General features: G+C 35.9%; 1 protein-coding gene across 1 annotated transcript in view; it reads left to right on the forward strand.

Annotated features, from left to right (window-relative positions):
- The first annotated feature begins 4054 nt into the window (after positions 1–4054).
- LOC122529590 (neurotrimin-like) overlaps positions 4055–19823 on the forward strand; it is a 404527-nt gene continuing 388758 nt past the window's right edge. Inside the window, exon 1 of the mRNA XM_043655864.1 lies at positions 4055–4185. Within this exon, the coding sequence (XP_043511799.1) occupies positions 4116–4185 (70 nt within the window). The 5' untranslated portion in view covers positions 4055–4115. The remainder of the gene's footprint in view (positions 4186–19823) is intronic.

Consider the following 19823-nt stretch of genomic DNA (forward strand, 5'->3'; position numbering starts at 1 on the left):
ATAGCTCAATTATGTCGCTTATTTAACATTTTTTCTCCGTTTATTTAATTCTTTTTCTTTTTTCTTTCTTTTTTTTTTTTTTTTTTGCGTGTGTGTGCGCGTGCGTGTTTGCATTTATACGAAAAGGAAAGGAATATTTATTTGCAATGACAGGAGTTGTTTTCGAAAATGTTTGGCCGTAAATACCGTACGTGTACTCAATAATTAAGACCGATGGTGGCTGTATAGAGCGTAAATAATGCTCGTAGACCATCTGTAAATATAATCTAAATCTGAAAATATATATTTTCACTTGTGCATCGAAAGTGCATTGCTTGTAAATTATCTGTGCATTACCGTGTTTATGGATTCACGTTGCATTATGTAATCCATTTCCCGTCGAACTGTATAAAATAAACGGATTCAGGATGAAAAGTACTTTTGTCATCATAATGCAGTATGACTACACTCAAAGCAAGTTGAACGACGATTTCATTAAATTTCCATCCATATTCTGGATTTGTCATGTCTAAATAAACGTGAATGTTAGAAAATTGAATGTTTAAAAATCTTAAACATTTTTCTATTCTATTTCATGACAATCAAATCTATTTTGTTTTATGAAATATAACGTTACATATTGTTATAGTTAATAACAATTTCTTTTATGTATTTTTTTTTTCTTTGTACGATTAGTGGAATTTGAATTCTAATTATTGCAATTTCGGATTTATGTTTCATACAGTTATTGAAATATTGAAACGTTGAAAATGTTTATATAGATACCGTAGCTCCATAATTAAGAAACGTAAATTGCAATGACCATGAAAATCTATATTTAGTAGAAGTCACCTAATTTGAAAGTTATTAAGTTACAAGTTACAAGAGTTACAAATGTAATTCTTTCTCAATATATATATTTCTATAAATTATTTTTCCACCATAGTCTATAAATTCAGAGTATCAAACGCAACACTTTATCAATTTCTTTAATCAATACATCTAAAAAAAAAAAAAAAAAAAAAAAAAAAAAACAAGAGAGAGAGAGAATCTCACGCAAAAAGCATCTATTTCATATCTTGATATATGCTAATTTAAGTAATCTCCTGAATAATTACAAACTGCATTAACCACCTCAGAATTGAAAATCACCAATCAAACGAAGTTTCACGAATCAAAAATCTAATTAAAAGGCAACTAACGCGGAATGCTATCGATTCTCAGCTCAACTCACTCGACTAACAACCTACGTACGTCAAACGTCGTTACTTCGCGAGAAACACATCGTTGAGAAAATGAAACACCGTGTTCCGACTGATAACTGAAGTAATCGCAACGATCGACCAAACGACGAGAGAACGTTCTCGATCAATTTGATAGATAATCCTTGTGCGCGGCTGCGTTCGTTAGCAAATCGAACAGCGTAGTCGCTGCGAGCATCGAACAGTCCTGTCATTCGAGATGCTACGTACAAAAGTCGCTACGACCCGTAGGGTACGTTCATCCCTTTCGTTAGAAGGAGACACGACTCATCGGGGAATTATCGGTACTTGATTGCGCTTAATCCGCAAAGTTTTCTCGTTTGACTTCGCCCTCACCTAAGACCCACGTCGCCGGTGCTTTTCAGCGCGCGTCGCGTCGTTTCCTGTTGGAATCCACTAAACGAAAAAAACGTTCGACCGACGGCCGACAGGGATAGGAAAATTCATATCAAACGCGAGAGAGAAGTCGGCACAAGGCGAATCTCTCTTGCTAACGACGTTCGTTTGGTGGAATGTGTTTACACACTTGTTATGCCACCCTCCTCTTCGCGTCTTCCTCTTTATTTTCCTATCCTGCTCCACCTCCCTGTCCTTTTTTTTTCTAATTCTTCGCTCAATTTTCTTTCCCTTCTTTTACTCTATGAAAAAACTGCGTTCTTCAACGCAGTGTGGAAAGCGGACTGTGTTGATAGACTCGACGTTCGAAGGGAACGAAGACAGATTTTGGATACATTACATGTGGATCTTGAAGAGATGTTAGATGTGTTACCATTGGAGTAATTACTTTTTGACTTTAGATCTTAGATCGAGATTTCGATGTTTTCGAAACGAAGATTGTTAATTTACTGTATTGGTTATAAAGCTGTATACACTAATGCGACAAAACGATATTAGATGCATTTATCTTAAGTTTTCTTTCTTCTCGACACAGGACTGTAATATTTACTATTTTTGATAAACTGCTTGCGAGACAGTGATATTTTTAGTGTCGCCACCATTTCGGAAATGTAAATCCAAAACAGTACAGTCTCGTGTCTCGAAATCGTCTTAACAACTTACCAAATTAATTCTATTATGTTTCGCGATTTTGGGCCGCGTTTCGTGACATCTAGCTCTGCGTAACGAGTCTTGCTTCTCTCTCTTTCTATCCACCTCGTTCGCCTCTGTTTCTCACTTTCTCGATTCATAACGCATGCACATATATATGTATATATGTATATATGTGCATATATATATATGACTCAAACTAATTTCAAGCACAGACGCAATGCTTCTTGCGATGTAATTTCTACAGTTTAAGTCCTTCAAGTGTGATATTTATAGGTAGAATGCAGGTCGTGCAAAATTTAAAGCAATCTGCATTATTATCATAGCGTCAGGAACTCGAGTTCTCTTCGTTAAAACGGCGTTTCTCGGCTGATTCTTCGAATAACTGCGAATCATAACTCTCCTCTATTCCAAATATTTTATTACTTCCCCAGTTTTGCTGTTTTAGCTGCGAAAAACCAAGGTATTTTCTAATTTCCAGCCATTCTCCGAATAACTTGGAGCTTCGAATAATTGTAATTTTCTGTTATTTGAAATATTTTATCACATTGCTCTGGTTTTACCGTTTTAATTTTGAAAAAGCGTTCTCTAGATCTTCGAAGAGATTCAAAGAAGAGATTAATTATGTACGAAGAATTAATTATGTTGTTCAAACGTCATTATATCTATCACTATAATGTATATCATTTCTCATTATTTTTCCATCGAAAACGAACCGAATAATTTACGAGAAACAGAAATCTCTATTACGCGTTTTTAAATACGAATATTTGGTATACATCATTTACATAATCATGAAAGCACAAACTCTTGAAAATTATCAGTCTCTATCTCGTTGATTGACGTTTGTCGAATTATACGCAAGTAAGGTTATCGAATTATTTAATCGATCTTCACTCGATTGTAGAAATTGCGCGCGTTAATTTTTGCATAATACAACTATTTAACAATTTATTAAGTTTTGCTGAACGCAAGAAGCAATCCCCGAATACCCATCAATTAATAATTGTCACCAAATTTAAATACACATTATTCAGATGTATAATGACACTTTATTTTAACAACATCCCCTTTAATCCATTTCTAAAATTTCTTCCACAGCTTTCCATCATGACTCGTCACGCTTTAATTCCTCCCTTCACGTCAAAATCGCACATCAATTAACAACTCTCTGCACTCTGAAGATATTTCACGATACCTTCCACCAGTAATTTCATTTCGAAACGTTTCGAAATCAAAGACTTTATGTCCCCTCATCGAAAAGAACAATGTCTATCAATATTTGCAAGGTTGTTTATATAGGTATGTAATTATTGTAAAAATTACAACACACTTCTATTACAGGAGATTTTTGTTTCAAAAAGAGAAGGACTACGAACATCCGCGATCGTTCTCATTACCACGCGGGATGTTCCTATTCTCTCGTTTCTCGCAATGTAATTATCCCAAGGACAATGAACAAGAAAGAAAGCGAATATCACCGAGACAGCCTCCGGTCGCATGAAAATTCCAATATTTGAAAACTGTTCAGAGGCGATCGGTAGTTTTTGCAATCCGCTCGACAAATATCCGAAAATCTTCGGCGAACGATCGGGAAGAACGGAGGCGTCCGTAACACGGGCAAGTGTGTCGCCCACGGTAAGTAGTAAAGACACGAAAAGAGACAGGCACGTGGGAGCCAGGACGCATGCGTGTCGTGTTGCTCCTGCAGGACTTCGCACGACAAGTCAGTCTGCATCTGGACTCCGGCTCGCGTGCATTTTCCGGCTGTGCGTGTGAGTGACTCTATAAACGAAAGGGGGGAATCCCGCAGGAGAAACGACTACGATGGTAACCACGCATCAGCTGATCTTGTGGAGCTCGTTCGTCGTCGTAGCAGCGACTCATCGATCAGAAGGTGAGCGTTCCAATCGTCCGACCGACCACGATTTGCCGATTTACCATTTAAACGAAACATTCACGTCATTTCGATCGTCGCATTTCTGCAAACTTACAACGAGGTCTTGGGTTCCCCAAGGTCTTGGCGGATAAATGGAATTAAACGGACGTGATGATCGTTGTATTTTTGATATTTCGAGACACCGGCGGGTTGAACGTTACATAATTCCCACGACGACGCGTGGTATTTGCAGGGGTATTTGCTCTTGTTTGCAGTATTAATGAGAAAATGGGTAAACAATGCAAGAACCTGGAGAAACGGATTAAGGAATAAAGGGATGCATTTGTTGTGTGCGTGTTGCACGCTATTCATTACGATTATGTAAATCCGACGTCTCTCGTTGGATAGATATATACACGCCGCTTTGAGAACTCCCTTTTTCGCTTAGGGAAGACATTGCAATTAATTTTCTTGCCTTGAAAGTCTCGTTAATGGCTGCTCGGAATTATTTGATTCGTCTTGTTACCGGCTGTAACCGCCTGAACGCGGTTCCCGGTAATTGACAGTTTATTTTCCTCCTTTGAATCTTCGATTAAATCTCCATCGTCGAAATATTACTCGCGCGGTTGAACCGCTTGAAACGTGCAAATTGCGAGACTTGTTCCCCGGTGTAAATACGCCGGTATCGAGGTATTAAAAATGTTTAACATGGAGGCATTTGACAATGCAGAATTTGTCAAATTAGTTTTGAAACAATTTTAATCTAAATTTTAGGACTTTGTTATACCAGGTCTCTGGTATTTAATATCTAGTTTTTATCTATTTATTATCTTAGTATTTGACATCTACTTACAACTCTTCCAAGAGCTTTCTTATAATTTTTCAATGATTAGAATTATTCACCCAATTTATGAAAATATCATTTAAAATTACGATTTAAGCAAGGAATTATTTAATGCATATTGAAGAGCGGAAAAGTTCTCTCTGAATCTTTCACGTGGCCATTTGAAACTCCAAGTCAAAGTAAACTTTGACGTCCTGAACTTTTTGCGAAGAACTTTCCACAGCTACACGGACGGGTCGTTCTAAATAACAACAGATATTCCGGGAACTATGGGTAGCTCGTGCACGGTGGAAAATTACCTTGGACGTTTTCAAATAACGTCTAATTGCATTAAAATGTTAATGCGAATCTAGAATTTTTAACAACATTTAGATTCATCTAAATCCACGTAGTAACATTCACTGACAATTTCTGGTGCAATGCGTATTTTTTATCAAGATCAATATGTTCTCAATCATAATTATTCTTTACGATATAAATTACATAATAATTACCAATTTCAAGAATAAAATTACTGAAAAATTGGTAACAAGTTTCTTTCTCATCACAAAACACAAGTTTCAATTTGTCCGTAAAGCTATAGATTTCTCATTTCAAAGGTTTCGTTTCTGTTGAAAGAGTGAATGGTCAACACACGATAAACAATTTTACTTTTTGCTCGGCTATAATACAACGAACAATTATCCACCTTTGACGTAGACAGGCGAATGTAACAAGTTTGCATTTCGTTTTGCTTGCTTGTTCGTTTAAAGGTAAACTGCGAATTAGGTCAGTAATACAGGCGCAGCCAAAACACAGTACACGTTGCAAAAACCTTCTTTGTGTACGTACGGTGTACGCGTACACCGTGGCGGTACTTCTTACACAAGAAGGGTCTAAACCCTTTCTTGGTTCGAAGCCAGAACGATATTTTTTGGTGGACGAATAGCTTCGATTAATGTTACAAACAACTTTTGAATACTTCACTATTTTCCACCTTGACGTTTACATCGACAAATGTGCTATAATTACCACAAATTTCTATTTCAGCGGTTTCTCCGATTTTGGCTGTTTCGCTGCTGTTTCTACTATGTATGTTTTTTTTTTAGAATCCTTTATAAAAGAAACGAAAGTAAAATAGCTAAAATTAGGAAAAGCAGCTTAAAATTTGTCCGTTTCAGTACATGTACAATCATTTCACATAAAAATATATTTAAATATATATGATACACATTCGTATACAAATTTATACACAGATGATACACATTCATATGTATAATATATCGAAGCTTGTATTATACTATTGTACAGGCAGTAATAATGATTTGAATGGAACTAATTATAGCAGCTGCTTCTTGAAACTGGGTACGTTATCACTGTTATCAGAAGATATAACATAGCGTCGCGAACACATATTTCAGTAAAAATTTTCAACAGACGCTAAATCCTTTTGTACGTTATACCCTCTCGTCTATACTTCACGCTATTCTCGCGCAGAATTTTATAATAAAGCGTAGAAATTATTTTCACAAAAATGAACGAGCGAAATTATAAGTATTCGGGTGAACGGTAACGCGAGAGAAAAAGATAATTGATGAAGAATCCACGTAGACTGAGAGAAATTGTGAAGCAGTAGACATTTCTAGATGTTTCAAATACACGCGACAGAATTTTCAATTTAGCGTAATAAATTACTGCGTAATAAACTTTCGAAATTAATATTTAATTTCTATTGAACGCAAGAAATGCGTTTCCTCTCGTAGATGCAGAAATTTGTTTAAAATATAACGTGACGGAATACGGGCGAGATAAATACGACACAATTTTAAATGTAATAATGGAAACGGCAGATGGATATTTTCTTTCGCGGAAATAAGAGGTGGGCTTAATGATATTTTATTCAAGCAATCGCGGCCCCTTTAATAATAACTTGATACACGGTGTAGCGATTCCGGAGATGGATGGGATCCTCTTGAAGAGGAATAAAGAGGGAAAATTTTGTAACGAGATAGGAATGTAGAATACAGGGAGGGGAAAACACTCGCGAGAAGTCGGTCTATAACTTTGTCCCACAATGGAAGTAGGACTTTCTGCGCCGTTGAACGGAAAGGATCTCCTAAAATTGCTATGAATGACGAATAGAATAATGCCACGGGGATTACACGCCCCCAGACATTCGTATTCTCAACATTAAAAATTTCATTTCTGACTTGGCGTGTATAAATAATAATTATCAATCAACGAAGCAACATAAGAACTTCAATAGAGAAATATTTCAATTGTTTTCTCCATTGAAATTTTGTCGAAACGACGAAACAAAAAATTAATTTTCTTTAATTGAACATAATTTAAACATTATCAGGTTTGCGTTTAAAATATTTATTCGAAAAGATATTTAGAACTAATGGATAATAATATGTCAAAGTTAGGGTAAGAAAAATTTATGAAATGAAGAGCAAAGTTAATTACTATTTTCAATATCGCAATTTGTATTTGTAACAATAGACATTGTTTTCTCCTCTTAAAATTGGCCGTGAAGCGAATATTCTGGTTTTCTCGTCTTAAAATAGTTAGAAGAGAAAAATTTAGGGCTCTGGTTAGGGCTACATTGTTCCTGGAAATTGGCCGTGATTTCTCTCCGGGGTAGCAACCCTCTGGAGAGTCAATGATTTGTGGTAGACAGACCTACTAGTGATTGACCGTAGCACCGGTGCTGTCAAAATTACCAAGAATTCAAAACGTAGTTAGCTACGTTTACGTGCGTATTATTTGTACACGTATAGCGATAAATTAAATGGGAAATTTGATAATTTCGTCAGAATAAATTTGCGTTTGTTTCATCGCCCCGGTATCTCAATTAATTCGTTCAGAACGCACAAATATCCAAATTAGAAATATCCGTATAATCGAATATTCATTATTCAAACGTTTTATAATTAATTCGCTCCATTATCCATTTCTCGTATATTCGAGTTAAATTTCGTATAAAATATCACTTGTCGGTGAGAAATTAAAATCGTTTGAACTCAATTTTTTATTCGACTTTTGTGAAAACACGATACTGAAAAATAAACAATTGGAAAGTTTGTCGTTTAGTATTGAAAATATATTAATTAATAATTCAATTGAATTACTTATGTTACATTAAGTATTAAATATATACGTTTCAATATTTTACTAGAATATATTCTAACAGCAATATTAGTACTTATGATATTTACAATTGGATTGCAGATGTTTATAGTACATAATATACGCAAATATGCACGAAAAATATGAAAATATTTTTTCTGTTTTTCATACAGCATACTTCGTCTATTTTTCGTCCATATTTGCATATACTTTTTGCATTTGCAAATATACACGTAAAATTTGCAAATATGCACGAAAATTGTGCCAGAAACATTAAAGTAATAAATAGTATTAATATTATTATATATACTACGGCGTATAGTGTCACCTAATCGTAGTTAATAATTTTATTAATCTGTGACACCGTAAAGCAAAACAAAAATGTACAAAGCATATTATTTTACATGTTATTGTAGACATATGTACGCATAAACATCCACAGTCAACTTGTGTGCAATGGTATGAAACTTATCTTAATTTCAAATACTTTAACAGTGTTTAATTTTTAATAAACTGTGGCATTTGAAAGGATTCTGATTGAAAATCAACTATCAATCGATCTGTTGCAGGTATATCACACAACCAACTCCTATTAAAAATAAAATCAGAATTTTCGAGAACATTTTCAGCTGGCGCGCAGCGATTCGAAGAAGTACGTCTCTCGTCAGCACGCTCGCGATCAGGACGAGGTTTGAATCGGAACAATGAGCAATTACGCGAACGCTACTTTCGGGAGCATCATTGTTGAACTATCGCAAATTATTATGTAGGTCGCGATCGTTCGTTTTTCTCGTACTGTCGACGAGAGATAGAAAGAGGGAGAGAGAGAGAGAGAGAGAGAGAGAGAATGACATTTTCAAAGGAGCGTGAAAAAACAAAGTGTAATTTGTACCGACGCCGTTGGAGCGGCGCATTGAAATTCACTGGTCCAAATTCCCCGGGCAGCCAAACTTTTAAATTAAAAGCCCCACTAAAATTTGTCCTAGTCCTGTTTAAATACAACGCAGCCAAGAGATTTGCATAGATTAACGTTCGCATTCTATACGGAGACTTTCGATAAAGTATCGTTAACGACCGCGAGAAGAACCGCGTTAATTTGTCCATCGTTGAAATCATTTGCCTAAATTATCGCTCTTCTTCTACCGTGAAACGAAATAATGCCGTCACACGGCCGCGCATTGTACAATACATGTAGTGGGTTTTTGCTACCAAGTTGATACAACTCCAATGACCTGTTTTTCCAGTCATAGTTGTCGTAGCAGTGGACAGATTAGTCAAGTTATACTTGAAATTTTTTTGCGTTTAATCGAAGTGTCTTTATCTTGATTCAAGATACGTAAATTTAAATGTTAAATATACAGACAAAAAAATATAAGCAACCCGACTCGAAAAACTTACACTTTAAATGTAAAAATACTGAAATTCGTATTTCGTATTTCAAATATTTAATTTCAATACATGTGAATTTAAATGTTAAATATTAAAATAATAGAAGAACGTAAGTAGCGTAGATTGAAATAAAATGACGTTAGAATTACATTCGAGAATTGTTAACTGAATAATTTTATATATTCTGACCTAATTAATCAGCATACAAATGTCACAGTAAATATAATGACGTACAAATATATCCGAGTAAAATTTCATCCACTCTTAATATTTTTGTACCCCTAAATATTGTCCCACTATAGTCGAAATGATATTAATTGTATCATTAAATTTGAAAACATTTCATTGCTGTTGTTCTGTGGTGTTGTTCAATGTTATTCAATCACTTTCGAAGGTATACGCATTCAAGGAGCAAAGATAGGAGCAAACGTTCGTAAAAACGTAGAGCTAGGCGGCAAAGATAATTTCAACGTTGAACGCAAGCCCTGATTAATTAATATTCCGCTTTTAATGACCAATGACCGAATGGAACTGAAAGAGAAGAAAGCATGACTAAGTGGACGTCACGAGCATAAAGCAGCGGAAGGATGTAATTAAAATGGGACGCGTAGAAACGTAATGCGCGGAATTCTTTTCCGCGAGGAGAAATTTCGTTTCTTCGCGATCAATTAGACCCTCCCCCTTCTATAAATACCAGGTTACGTTGATTTATATCTCATCAGTGTCGTTTCAACGGAATGATTAGCATTCTTACCCGGAATTACACGATCTGTGTATCTCTACACACGAAGATGGTCGAACAATTATATTGTATAAGCTTCGAAATTTTTTTGATAGTGTCACGTGAGACAGCGTTACAACTATCCTGAAATTTTGAAAAGTATAGAAATTTGATTAAAGTTGAATCAGTATCTAGTAAATTAAATATTAGATATTTTATAAATGAAAATGGAATTGGTTAAATTTATTAAATCGTCTAATTTATATAGCTAATTCATTTATTATGTTTAAAATAAAACTCTTTCATCACAGAATATTTCTTCATCATTAATTGTATTTTTGATTATCGTTTGATTTTTGAAAAAGCATATCATTTTTCCAAGGAGACGATACAACAATAGTACAATACAACAGTAAAAGATCACATAATTAAAATTGAATGTTATTTAAATCTACGATACAAGATTGATGTATGCGCACGTTGTAGAGTTCGAATGACATGTGTAATATGTATAAAATTGGAGAATTCAGTGAAATTTATTCGAGAAAGACTATTTCTAATATCGTATCCAATGCCAGAGGAAGTTCGATGTCTAAATTTAAAGATAAAATTGAATTCAGTTTCTAACTCCCGATGAAACGTCATTGAATTCTACTTCGCGAGACTCTCTAATGTCGAGAAAACTTCACAGCGACAACTTTCCAGGTCTAATGTTTAGTAATGCCCGAGGATTCTACTTTTGGAACAACTTTTAAATCTTTAACGGGACCCGGTGATATTTACAGAATTGCTAATTTTGAAATTACTATAGTTAACGGTACGCTGCGTCTATAGGTAATTCTCCATCTCATTTTCCGTAAGAAATCGTCCCATCAGAGGACTGCGACCGATGGTAGCTACTAGGCACGAACTAAAATTACATGGAATAGTTCTTACCAATACTACTAAACCATCTCTTGCATAACAAGTACATCGTAGTAATATTTCATTTCGGTTTGTTTCAAAACCGCGGTTCCGCAGTATCTGTCTTATAATATATGAAAGCCACAGGGGAAAGTCGAGATAAGTCATATTTTCCGTCTTTTGCCGGGGAGCAATTTTAAAATTCAATGCACCGCTCACCAATTTCGGTACTACCATTTTCAAATCAAACTTACGCTCTCTCTCTCACTCTCGAGCGTAAAGATATTTCAAAAAATATCTCTTGCCTTCGACTTTTTAATAAATCTTTACTTTATCGTTTGTTCTCGAACAATGCAACGAGCGTGACTGGTTTCACAATGACACGGCCACGACAAATTGAAACAATTTCAAAGTTATTTAATTTTAGAAACTATTAAGAGGACAGAATGTGAATAAATTTTCCCAAAGCATTGCTTTTCCATTGAATTAATACGAATCAAACCAATCGACGTAATATGGATTCGACACTTTTTTTCTTTATCCTCGCGATACTGTTCTCGTTACCTTTTATTCAACGTTCCACTTCTTCGTCGTGCGTAAAATCGAGATTAAAAGAAGGCCGACGGTTTGGCAACCTAATTCCGCAACAACAGCGCGAAAGATCCTTCCCCGGAGCGGAGAGATAATAAAACGTGCAACAACGTGGCAACTGAAGGAGGCCAGTCAGCGACAGTTTGAAACTTCATGTCACGGCCAGGTCCGCTAATTATTCGCGAGCACGCGAATGAGAGAAACTCCTTTCTCTTTCACTGCGAGTTGCTGGCTACGCGGTGTTACACAACGCGGACCAATCTTCATTTCACCACGCGTTTCTGTTATGCAAATGGGGGCGCGTGTCCACGGCGGGGTGGATGGATTCTTACACGATGTTCGGCAGCCGTGGTCCTGAACAACGCGGTGAACTCGGGCCACACAGACAGACGAAAGTATTCGTTCGATGAAAAATTGCCTATATTTTAAACTGCTGTTCAAATTGTTATTTTTATGAAGTTAGAACTTCATAGAAAGATAGCTACTCAATTCACTATTCAATTTAGTTTTAATAGACGTACTTTAGAAAAGTTTTCTTAACATTTAGATGGAACAGATGAATTGCATTCTTTGAATCAATGAAGAAATTAATTCGTTCGCTTGGATGATGCTTAATCTCTCAACAGAAGAGAAATGAAAAATTTACGTTTAACACAGAAAAGGAGAAAGGAGTATCATATCGGATACTAAATAAATAAGTTATTGGAGAGGTGGGAGAAGGTCACGAATAATAATAGATTAATCGAAGATTAATTATTGGACGCTGTAATTCAAAATAGAAATTTCATGATTGACGTAATAGCGTGTATTTTATGTATTATGAACGAACTAATGTCTGTTAACAAAACTGATTTATGAATGTTGAGATCGTTAAAATTATTGATATAAAGAGAAATTTTTCTTTTAATGATGTTGCGAATAAAATAATAATAAGTTTGAATAATAAATTTCGTTCTTGTTTATTCGTCTTTTGTTCCCCGTATCGAGTGTTATTTCGAGCATTCTGTTTAAAAGAAGCAAAGAAATAGGTCACTGTTTAATGCAATTATAGTACAACGATCGTACATATTCAGCAAAGAATTAATATTTTAAAGTGAAGAATAATTGATCTTTCTTTAAAGCATTTCTCTTTTCATCTATTCATGTCAGAAATAAATGTTATTTCTAGTTACATGAAATTTAAAATTAGCTGACACAGTCATCGCTCAAACTATGTTTTCCAAAAAGTGTTTTCTCTTTTTGCTCGAGTCATTTAAATTTCCAATAATTACTTTCCTATTAATATCGCAGAGTATCAAAATTTCTGTGATATTTTTAAATATAAAGACATTAAGAACATTATTTCTAAAAATAACAATTAAGCTTAAAGTACAGAAGCAAAACATCCAACAATACAATTCGAATCATTTAAATTTCTAATTAAATAATTACTTTTCTATTAACGAGTACTAAAATTACTGTGATATTTTGAAATGCAAGAAATTATTGGGAAGGTTATTTCTAAAAATAATAATTCCTAAAGATATAAAAGTAAGGAATATTCTCTTACGAAACATTTAAAAGTCAATTACACAGGATATTATTCCTTCTATTGTGCTGTATCAAATTCAGAAATCGATACTACTTCAAGTAGTATCGTTGGATCATAAACTACCATGGTTTCTGTTAAGTAACGATTTATATACCTCATTTTATCTTGGATTTTACATTCCTCGCGACGTTAGAGGATCAAGAGTTAGAGGATAATAATAAAACTGAATTAAATGAAACTTTCCAAAATTAATTAATCAAATCACAAGACAAGTTCCTGAGATCCCCAACGACTCGACGATCGCAACAATTAAACACCCTTGAATTTCTAAACGAAATGAACAACCCATTTATCTGCAAACGTCTTACGATGCGAGCAAAACGAAAAACGGCAATTGCGTTATATATGAAGTCAAGAGAGGGTAGGGGGAGAAAAAAAAATGAAACGTAAACGAAAATATTGGTCCGTGTAGCGTTCGATTGATGGACCGCGTGGAGAACCAGGAGGGGGAGCGGGGGGTGGAGGGGGAGGGGGTGGTTCGTCCGATATAAAAATTTCTTGGTTGGAAATTTCGTTTAGAGGAAGCTGCGCGGCCTCGTCCGGCTGTGTATTGAAACGAGGGAAATTTAATTAACTTTGCAAATTTCGACTGACGTACTTTATGATTCATGCGGCCGCAAATATTTGCACGATATTCTATTACTATTCTGGGACGCTGCAGCTGCACTTTTGCTGAAACCTGGATAATTGTTTGCACGTGGCTAATACGTCGTAGGATACGCGACTGACCAGAATGCAAGTCCAGCTAAATCTCGTTGAAGAGAGCAGTTAAACTGACCCACCAACCATCGATTCCCCTGTCTATCTCTCTCTCTCTCTCTCTCTCTCTCTCTCTCTCCTCATCTCTCGCTTTATTTGTAAATACATTCATATAGACTGTACTTGAACATTCGCCATAGAAAATATTTCGTAATTTTGCAGTTCGTGGAGATTCGTAAACTTTTACTTTTTTAATGAACATAATTGAAGAAATAAAATCGAAACAGAAATTCAATTTACGCTGAATATTATGACTGATGCTCCACTTTAAATTTTTTTATACGTTGTTGCATATTATTAGGTTCTCCATTTTCAAAAATAAACATCTGCAGTCTGGTTGATTATATGAGTATCGTTATTTGAAATCATGGGATAATTTGAAACCAATCTGAAAATGTGTAAAATTAGAAGATATTTGGATCTATATCATGAAATTAAGAGTTGGTAGATACAAGTCAATTTCGGTACAATCTGCTTTAATCTTTCCTAATTGACCTAAATGAGAAGTAAAACGGTTCGCAATGATTTGAAATTTAGCATTTCAACGTTTCACTGAGAGAAAAGAAACAAAATTTGTTCGAAACTTCTATTAATTGACAATTTTCGAACGACAGATATTTCTTCTAAATATCTCGATTCTTTTTCCAAATTTATTTGCACGTCGCCAATGAAATCATGATAATGCTTTGAATATTTTCTACATTTTCGCGTTATGCACGTAACGATAATCGAATCGTACAATGGTGCTAGTAAAATTTCCAAATATTCCGTACGATCATAAGAGGAGCCTACGTGTATTGGAATAGTTCCTCGAGCCACAATACCGTGGCATTTAAATAAACAATTATCTACGAGAGCATCGAAAGCTTTTCAGATCCGTTACGATTGCACGAGAGTTTGAGGTTATCCCAATTGAAAAACAATTTACCGTAACTATTCCGGGGGCTTTGAAGCCGTGTCAGCTACAAGACTCGATACCCCGATAAAAATTTCAGTTTCATCGATTCGTTGATCCGTTTAAATGCGATGAACGCAACCGCACCGATCTCACCCACTATGCCGAAGCCGCTTAGAGATATAAAATACGGATCGGCGCGAAATTGCCTAGAATTTGATTCATTCTCGTTAAGATAACGCATGGGTGTACCATCAGTCGTTCCCTGTTTGGCTTGAAATAAAAAGGCATTGGTTCGTTAACTTTGATTTCGCGTTACCATAGAGCGCGCCCGGTATGAATCGTAATCCCTTTGAAAACGCGCTCCATGATAAAATGATTTTTTCCACCCCCGTGGTCGAAATTTCGTCTCTGCGCATATGCTTTCGGTATATTTGATCTGTTTCAATTATATTTAACGTTCAAACACTGAGTCAGTCGTTCACGCGTGTGCTTCTTTTGGGGGAAAGGGGAGCGGAGAGGGAGAGCTTTAAATATTTGCCGAGGATCAGAGTCAGAAGATACCCGAAGATTATTTTCTAGTTGTAGAGAATCCGAGATAAAGTGAATTTTTCGATAAAACTCAAATTGCAAAAATCTGCACTCTAGCGATCAACTATCTACGAAAATACAGTGAAATCTGAATAAAAAATTGCAATATGATTGATAAAAAAAAAAGCTGTCGTACAACGTAAAGATGTAAAGATTATTTTATTATAATTTATTGTACTTTACAATTCATGCTCCGTATATTTCTACACTTACGTTCATTTCTCGCAGTTCGCGTTACGTAAACGCGCGAGACGCCTAATAAATAAAAGATTCACCCCGAGAACACTGAGTTCCGGCAATTCCTCCAAAATACATACAATTTTCTCCGAAAGGCCGCGAAGTAACCGCGTGAAAGAGCAACGGCCGGCGTGGTCGATAAATTTCCATGAGAAACCTTAAACAAACGTGCTACGTGCCAGGGTACCAAGGTTTGCCGACAATTTCTTGAATCGTTGCAATTATCGCGGAGGACGATTTCGTGCCCCGATAGAATTCGCTCGGAAGATAAATATTTCTATTTGCTCGCGAGGAGAAAATAGAAGGGGAGGGAAAAAAGAGTAGAAAGAAATAACGTGACGGAAGAACGTTTTCCAATGTCCGAGGGAACATTTTACGAGGGAGAAGAAGATCGAGAAAAGGTCGAAAGGCACGCGCGAGATTTTTCGTTGGTCGATTGGTCGGTGGAAATCAACAGGAGACGAAGAAACGAACCTTGATCAAGTTTCTTAATAGACACGTAGCACGGTTGCATTCGACGAAAATCGTTATTAGTGTGTATACAGCGCACAGGAGGTCTGTCGAGTCGAACAGGCGCAATCGAACGATCGTTAAAGTTAAATTGGCTTGCTAATTAATTTCCACGCGGATGCTCCGCGCGGCCGATTTGTTCTCCACCGTTCTCCCCTTGCGCGTTTCTCCTCTTACTCGGCCGCCATTGTTCTTTAACATCGGCTGTTAATCACATTTTTATAACGGCAATGAAGTGTTTATTGCAGGCCACGGAACGTCGTCCGCCTCCGTCGAAGTTGTTTCGAACGAATGCCGCGTGTCCCACCAGATCCAGGGGCGGTACACTCCCTTTTTATTCCTTTTTATAGGATTCTAGGATTTAAGCACGTACGCGACATGAGCTTTCACAGTGAAATTAATTTGCTCGATGGCTGCACTGATACTTCTCAAATTGAGTCAGTCGAGTCGTTTCTTAATAGATTGAAACGCAAACGATTCGTAAATAAAGAAGACATTGCGTCTAACAAGTTTGGAAATCTGATTAACCAATTAATTTGTCTTCTCCAAAAATTTCTTTTTTTTTTTTTTTTAAATGAAATGAGAAAACCAATAGAGAAAGTACTTCTATCTTGATCTCTTTGAACGAACCCAATGATATTCTTCGTGGCAGAATTCGTTCTCTCCTTTCGAGCGACGTACAAACTATCAAGCTCTAACTCCCTGACATTTCCACAAGCGTGCCGAATCGTTTCTATCGATCTTTCGAAAAATTTAAATGGCCAGATCAGCGCGATCAGGATACAGAGGAGGAAAGCTGCGTCAAAGAATGCGTTCAACTTTGCAATCAGCCGCAGCAAAGTGTAAAAGTGTCAGCTGCAAGCGTTGTTTTACGAACCGTAGAACATCGACGTGACTACAATCGATAGCGAGGCCCGTTAAAACTTTACTGTACACCGTACATTTTTACATTATTAAAAGTTGGCACTAGTTATTCTTTCGTGAATACTAGGAATATGAAAATATAAAAGGCATGAAATTTCATTGTATTGTAAAGAAACGCGATAACCTATCCTTAAATTTATATTTGAAATAAAGAAACAATTTTCAAAAATTATTAAACAAAGTTTCAAAAAAAAACAAAGCTTCAAAAATTATTACGAAGGGGTGAAATACAATTAGGATATTTATTCATCATATTTGTTATTAAATGTAGCAAAGATTAAAATATTTTATAATAATGAACGTTGGTTTCATTGTGTATAAATCGCAAAATAACTGTAGGAATATTTATGTCATTAGACAATTTAACTATCCAGTTTAATCGTAGTTAATCGACAAAATGTATCGGTATTGAATGTATTGAACGTTTGAAAATTTCGTTCGTCAAATTATTACTGCAATAAACAGAGTAGATGTTAAATTACTCTTGCAAATAATCACACGCGTGATAGTCTATTTCATTGTTGAATAATCGTTCATTGTTAATAGCAGATTTTTACGAAACGAGAATTCAATATAAATATTTTGTCGTTAGAAAAAAACGTCCCTTTCTTTCACCGAGAAGAGTTTATTTAAATTTCTTGTCACTCTTATTCCGAGGAGAAAAATCTTAAGAAAATCTTCTAATTAAGAGGAGAGATTCTCGTTACCCCGGTAGTTGAACTAGCTCTGACTTTCCCGCAGTTGTTCTGATTCCTTGAAAAATTTCAAAGTGACTTTATTAACCACCCTCGGTCGTACGAACGTTACTTTTACTTGCTGGATGATAAAGCAGAGAAAGAAACAACTTGCAGTTTCGTTGAACGGTCAACGTAATTACATTTTACACCTGGCTCGACAAATTCACGAACGAACTCGTCGCTCTCGCAGAAGAAACTTAAGCGTAATTAAATATTTCATTCGCGAACAGAAAATGAATAGGTTCGACTTTCAACTGATACGTTGCTCATATACCGAGCTTAAAATAAAAATTTACTTGGACGGAAGTAAATGCTTCGTTCAAGGCGATACAATGATAATATATTTATATATAAAAATCTACCCTATAATTATTTATATCATAGTTATGCCAGAATATCATACTATATAACTGTCCATTATTTATTAAATTTTATATTCTTTGGTAATATCTTCTGAAGCATAATATCTCTTCTCAACTGCATTTTACATTCATTCATTGCTCTCGACAAATATAATTCTAAATATGGTATATTTTATCACTTATTTCCTAAACAATATTCTAATACTGCAATCAAAATACTAAATATTTCTCACGTTATAGATGAAAAATATTAATATTCCCCGAAGGAAGTACAAATCACAGTGACACGATAAATTATTACGGTATTTTGTTGGCTCATCCATCTGTGGTTTTCCTTTCCATGGCGGAAAGACAAGACAGATTATCCCTTCGCAGTAATTGAGGAGTCACGCGTAATAACTCACACACGCTAGGACGTAGACGAAGAGCTGAAAGGCCCGGCCATTGGTAGCACCGGAACCGGATGCTCTTCGGTTAGTTTCTCGCTTTCTCCGTTTATAGTAGCGGCCTATTGTTCTGCGAACGAAAGGCAACACGCAAACAGCACGAATCCTGGGTGAGCTCCAACTCACAGCAAGAACGTCTCAAACTTCGGCAATGAACGGAAAGAACAATAAATTGGAAATATCACCGTCACCTCGGGATAGAAAAGTCGCGACGACGACGAAAGAGAATGAAAAACGAACGAGCGTTTGACACACGAAGAGATATTTCACGCAAATTTTGTTCGTGTTCAATTTTCAATTATACGTGACTTATTGCCATTGGTCTCAATTCTTTGATCTTAACCGAAATGATCGCAAGCCTAATAATTTCAATCCGCTGATAGTGAACTGTAAATCAAACCCCGGGCACACCGGGGCCAGAGTTCTAACGTAATGTTCTAATCCGGCAGACAATTCCTAATTTAGATTTAATGACTGTACTCAGGCACATCCCTCACGACAACCTAATGTGTCTAATACGAATTTAACGCTATATCCTGTCCAAGTAAATCTGCTAGAGACTCGGCACCTTAGCATAAACTCAACAGGAGTTTAACACCTTAACCTCGACACGCCTCTGATATAACGTGCATCCTACATCTATCCTTACCTGTCTGTCATAGATTTAACACCTCAAGCAAGTGTAATGTATTCCAACACAAACTCAAACATGACGTGGCCCAACACCCTCGCCTCTAACATTAGTCTGAACTTTGAACATTAGTCAAGTGACCATTTCTATGTGACGCAAGTCGACACTGCTGTTTATCGTAAATACAATGCAACACCTTGTTGCCCAATTTCGTTGTAATACACAGAATTTTCTATGGAACGAACATATTATAGAAACGTTTCGTGGAAAGATTCATTCTGGATGAAAAAAAAAAAAAAAAAAAAAAATAGAAGGAAAAAATGAATCGAAAATATAAAATAAAAGTTCTCCACTGTGAATTTTCGTTTGCGGGAAAATTGAATTTGGAAAGTGGTTTGGCAGAAATAGACTTGC

The sequence above is a fragment of the Frieseomelitta varia genome, unplaced genomic scaffold (assembly GCF_011392965.1).
Source record: "Frieseomelitta varia isolate USP_RPSP 00005682 unplaced genomic scaffold, Fvar_1.2 scaffold_298, whole genome shotgun sequence".
Classification (NCBI taxonomy): domain Eukaryota; kingdom Metazoa; phylum Arthropoda; class Insecta; order Hymenoptera; family Apidae; genus Frieseomelitta; species Frieseomelitta varia.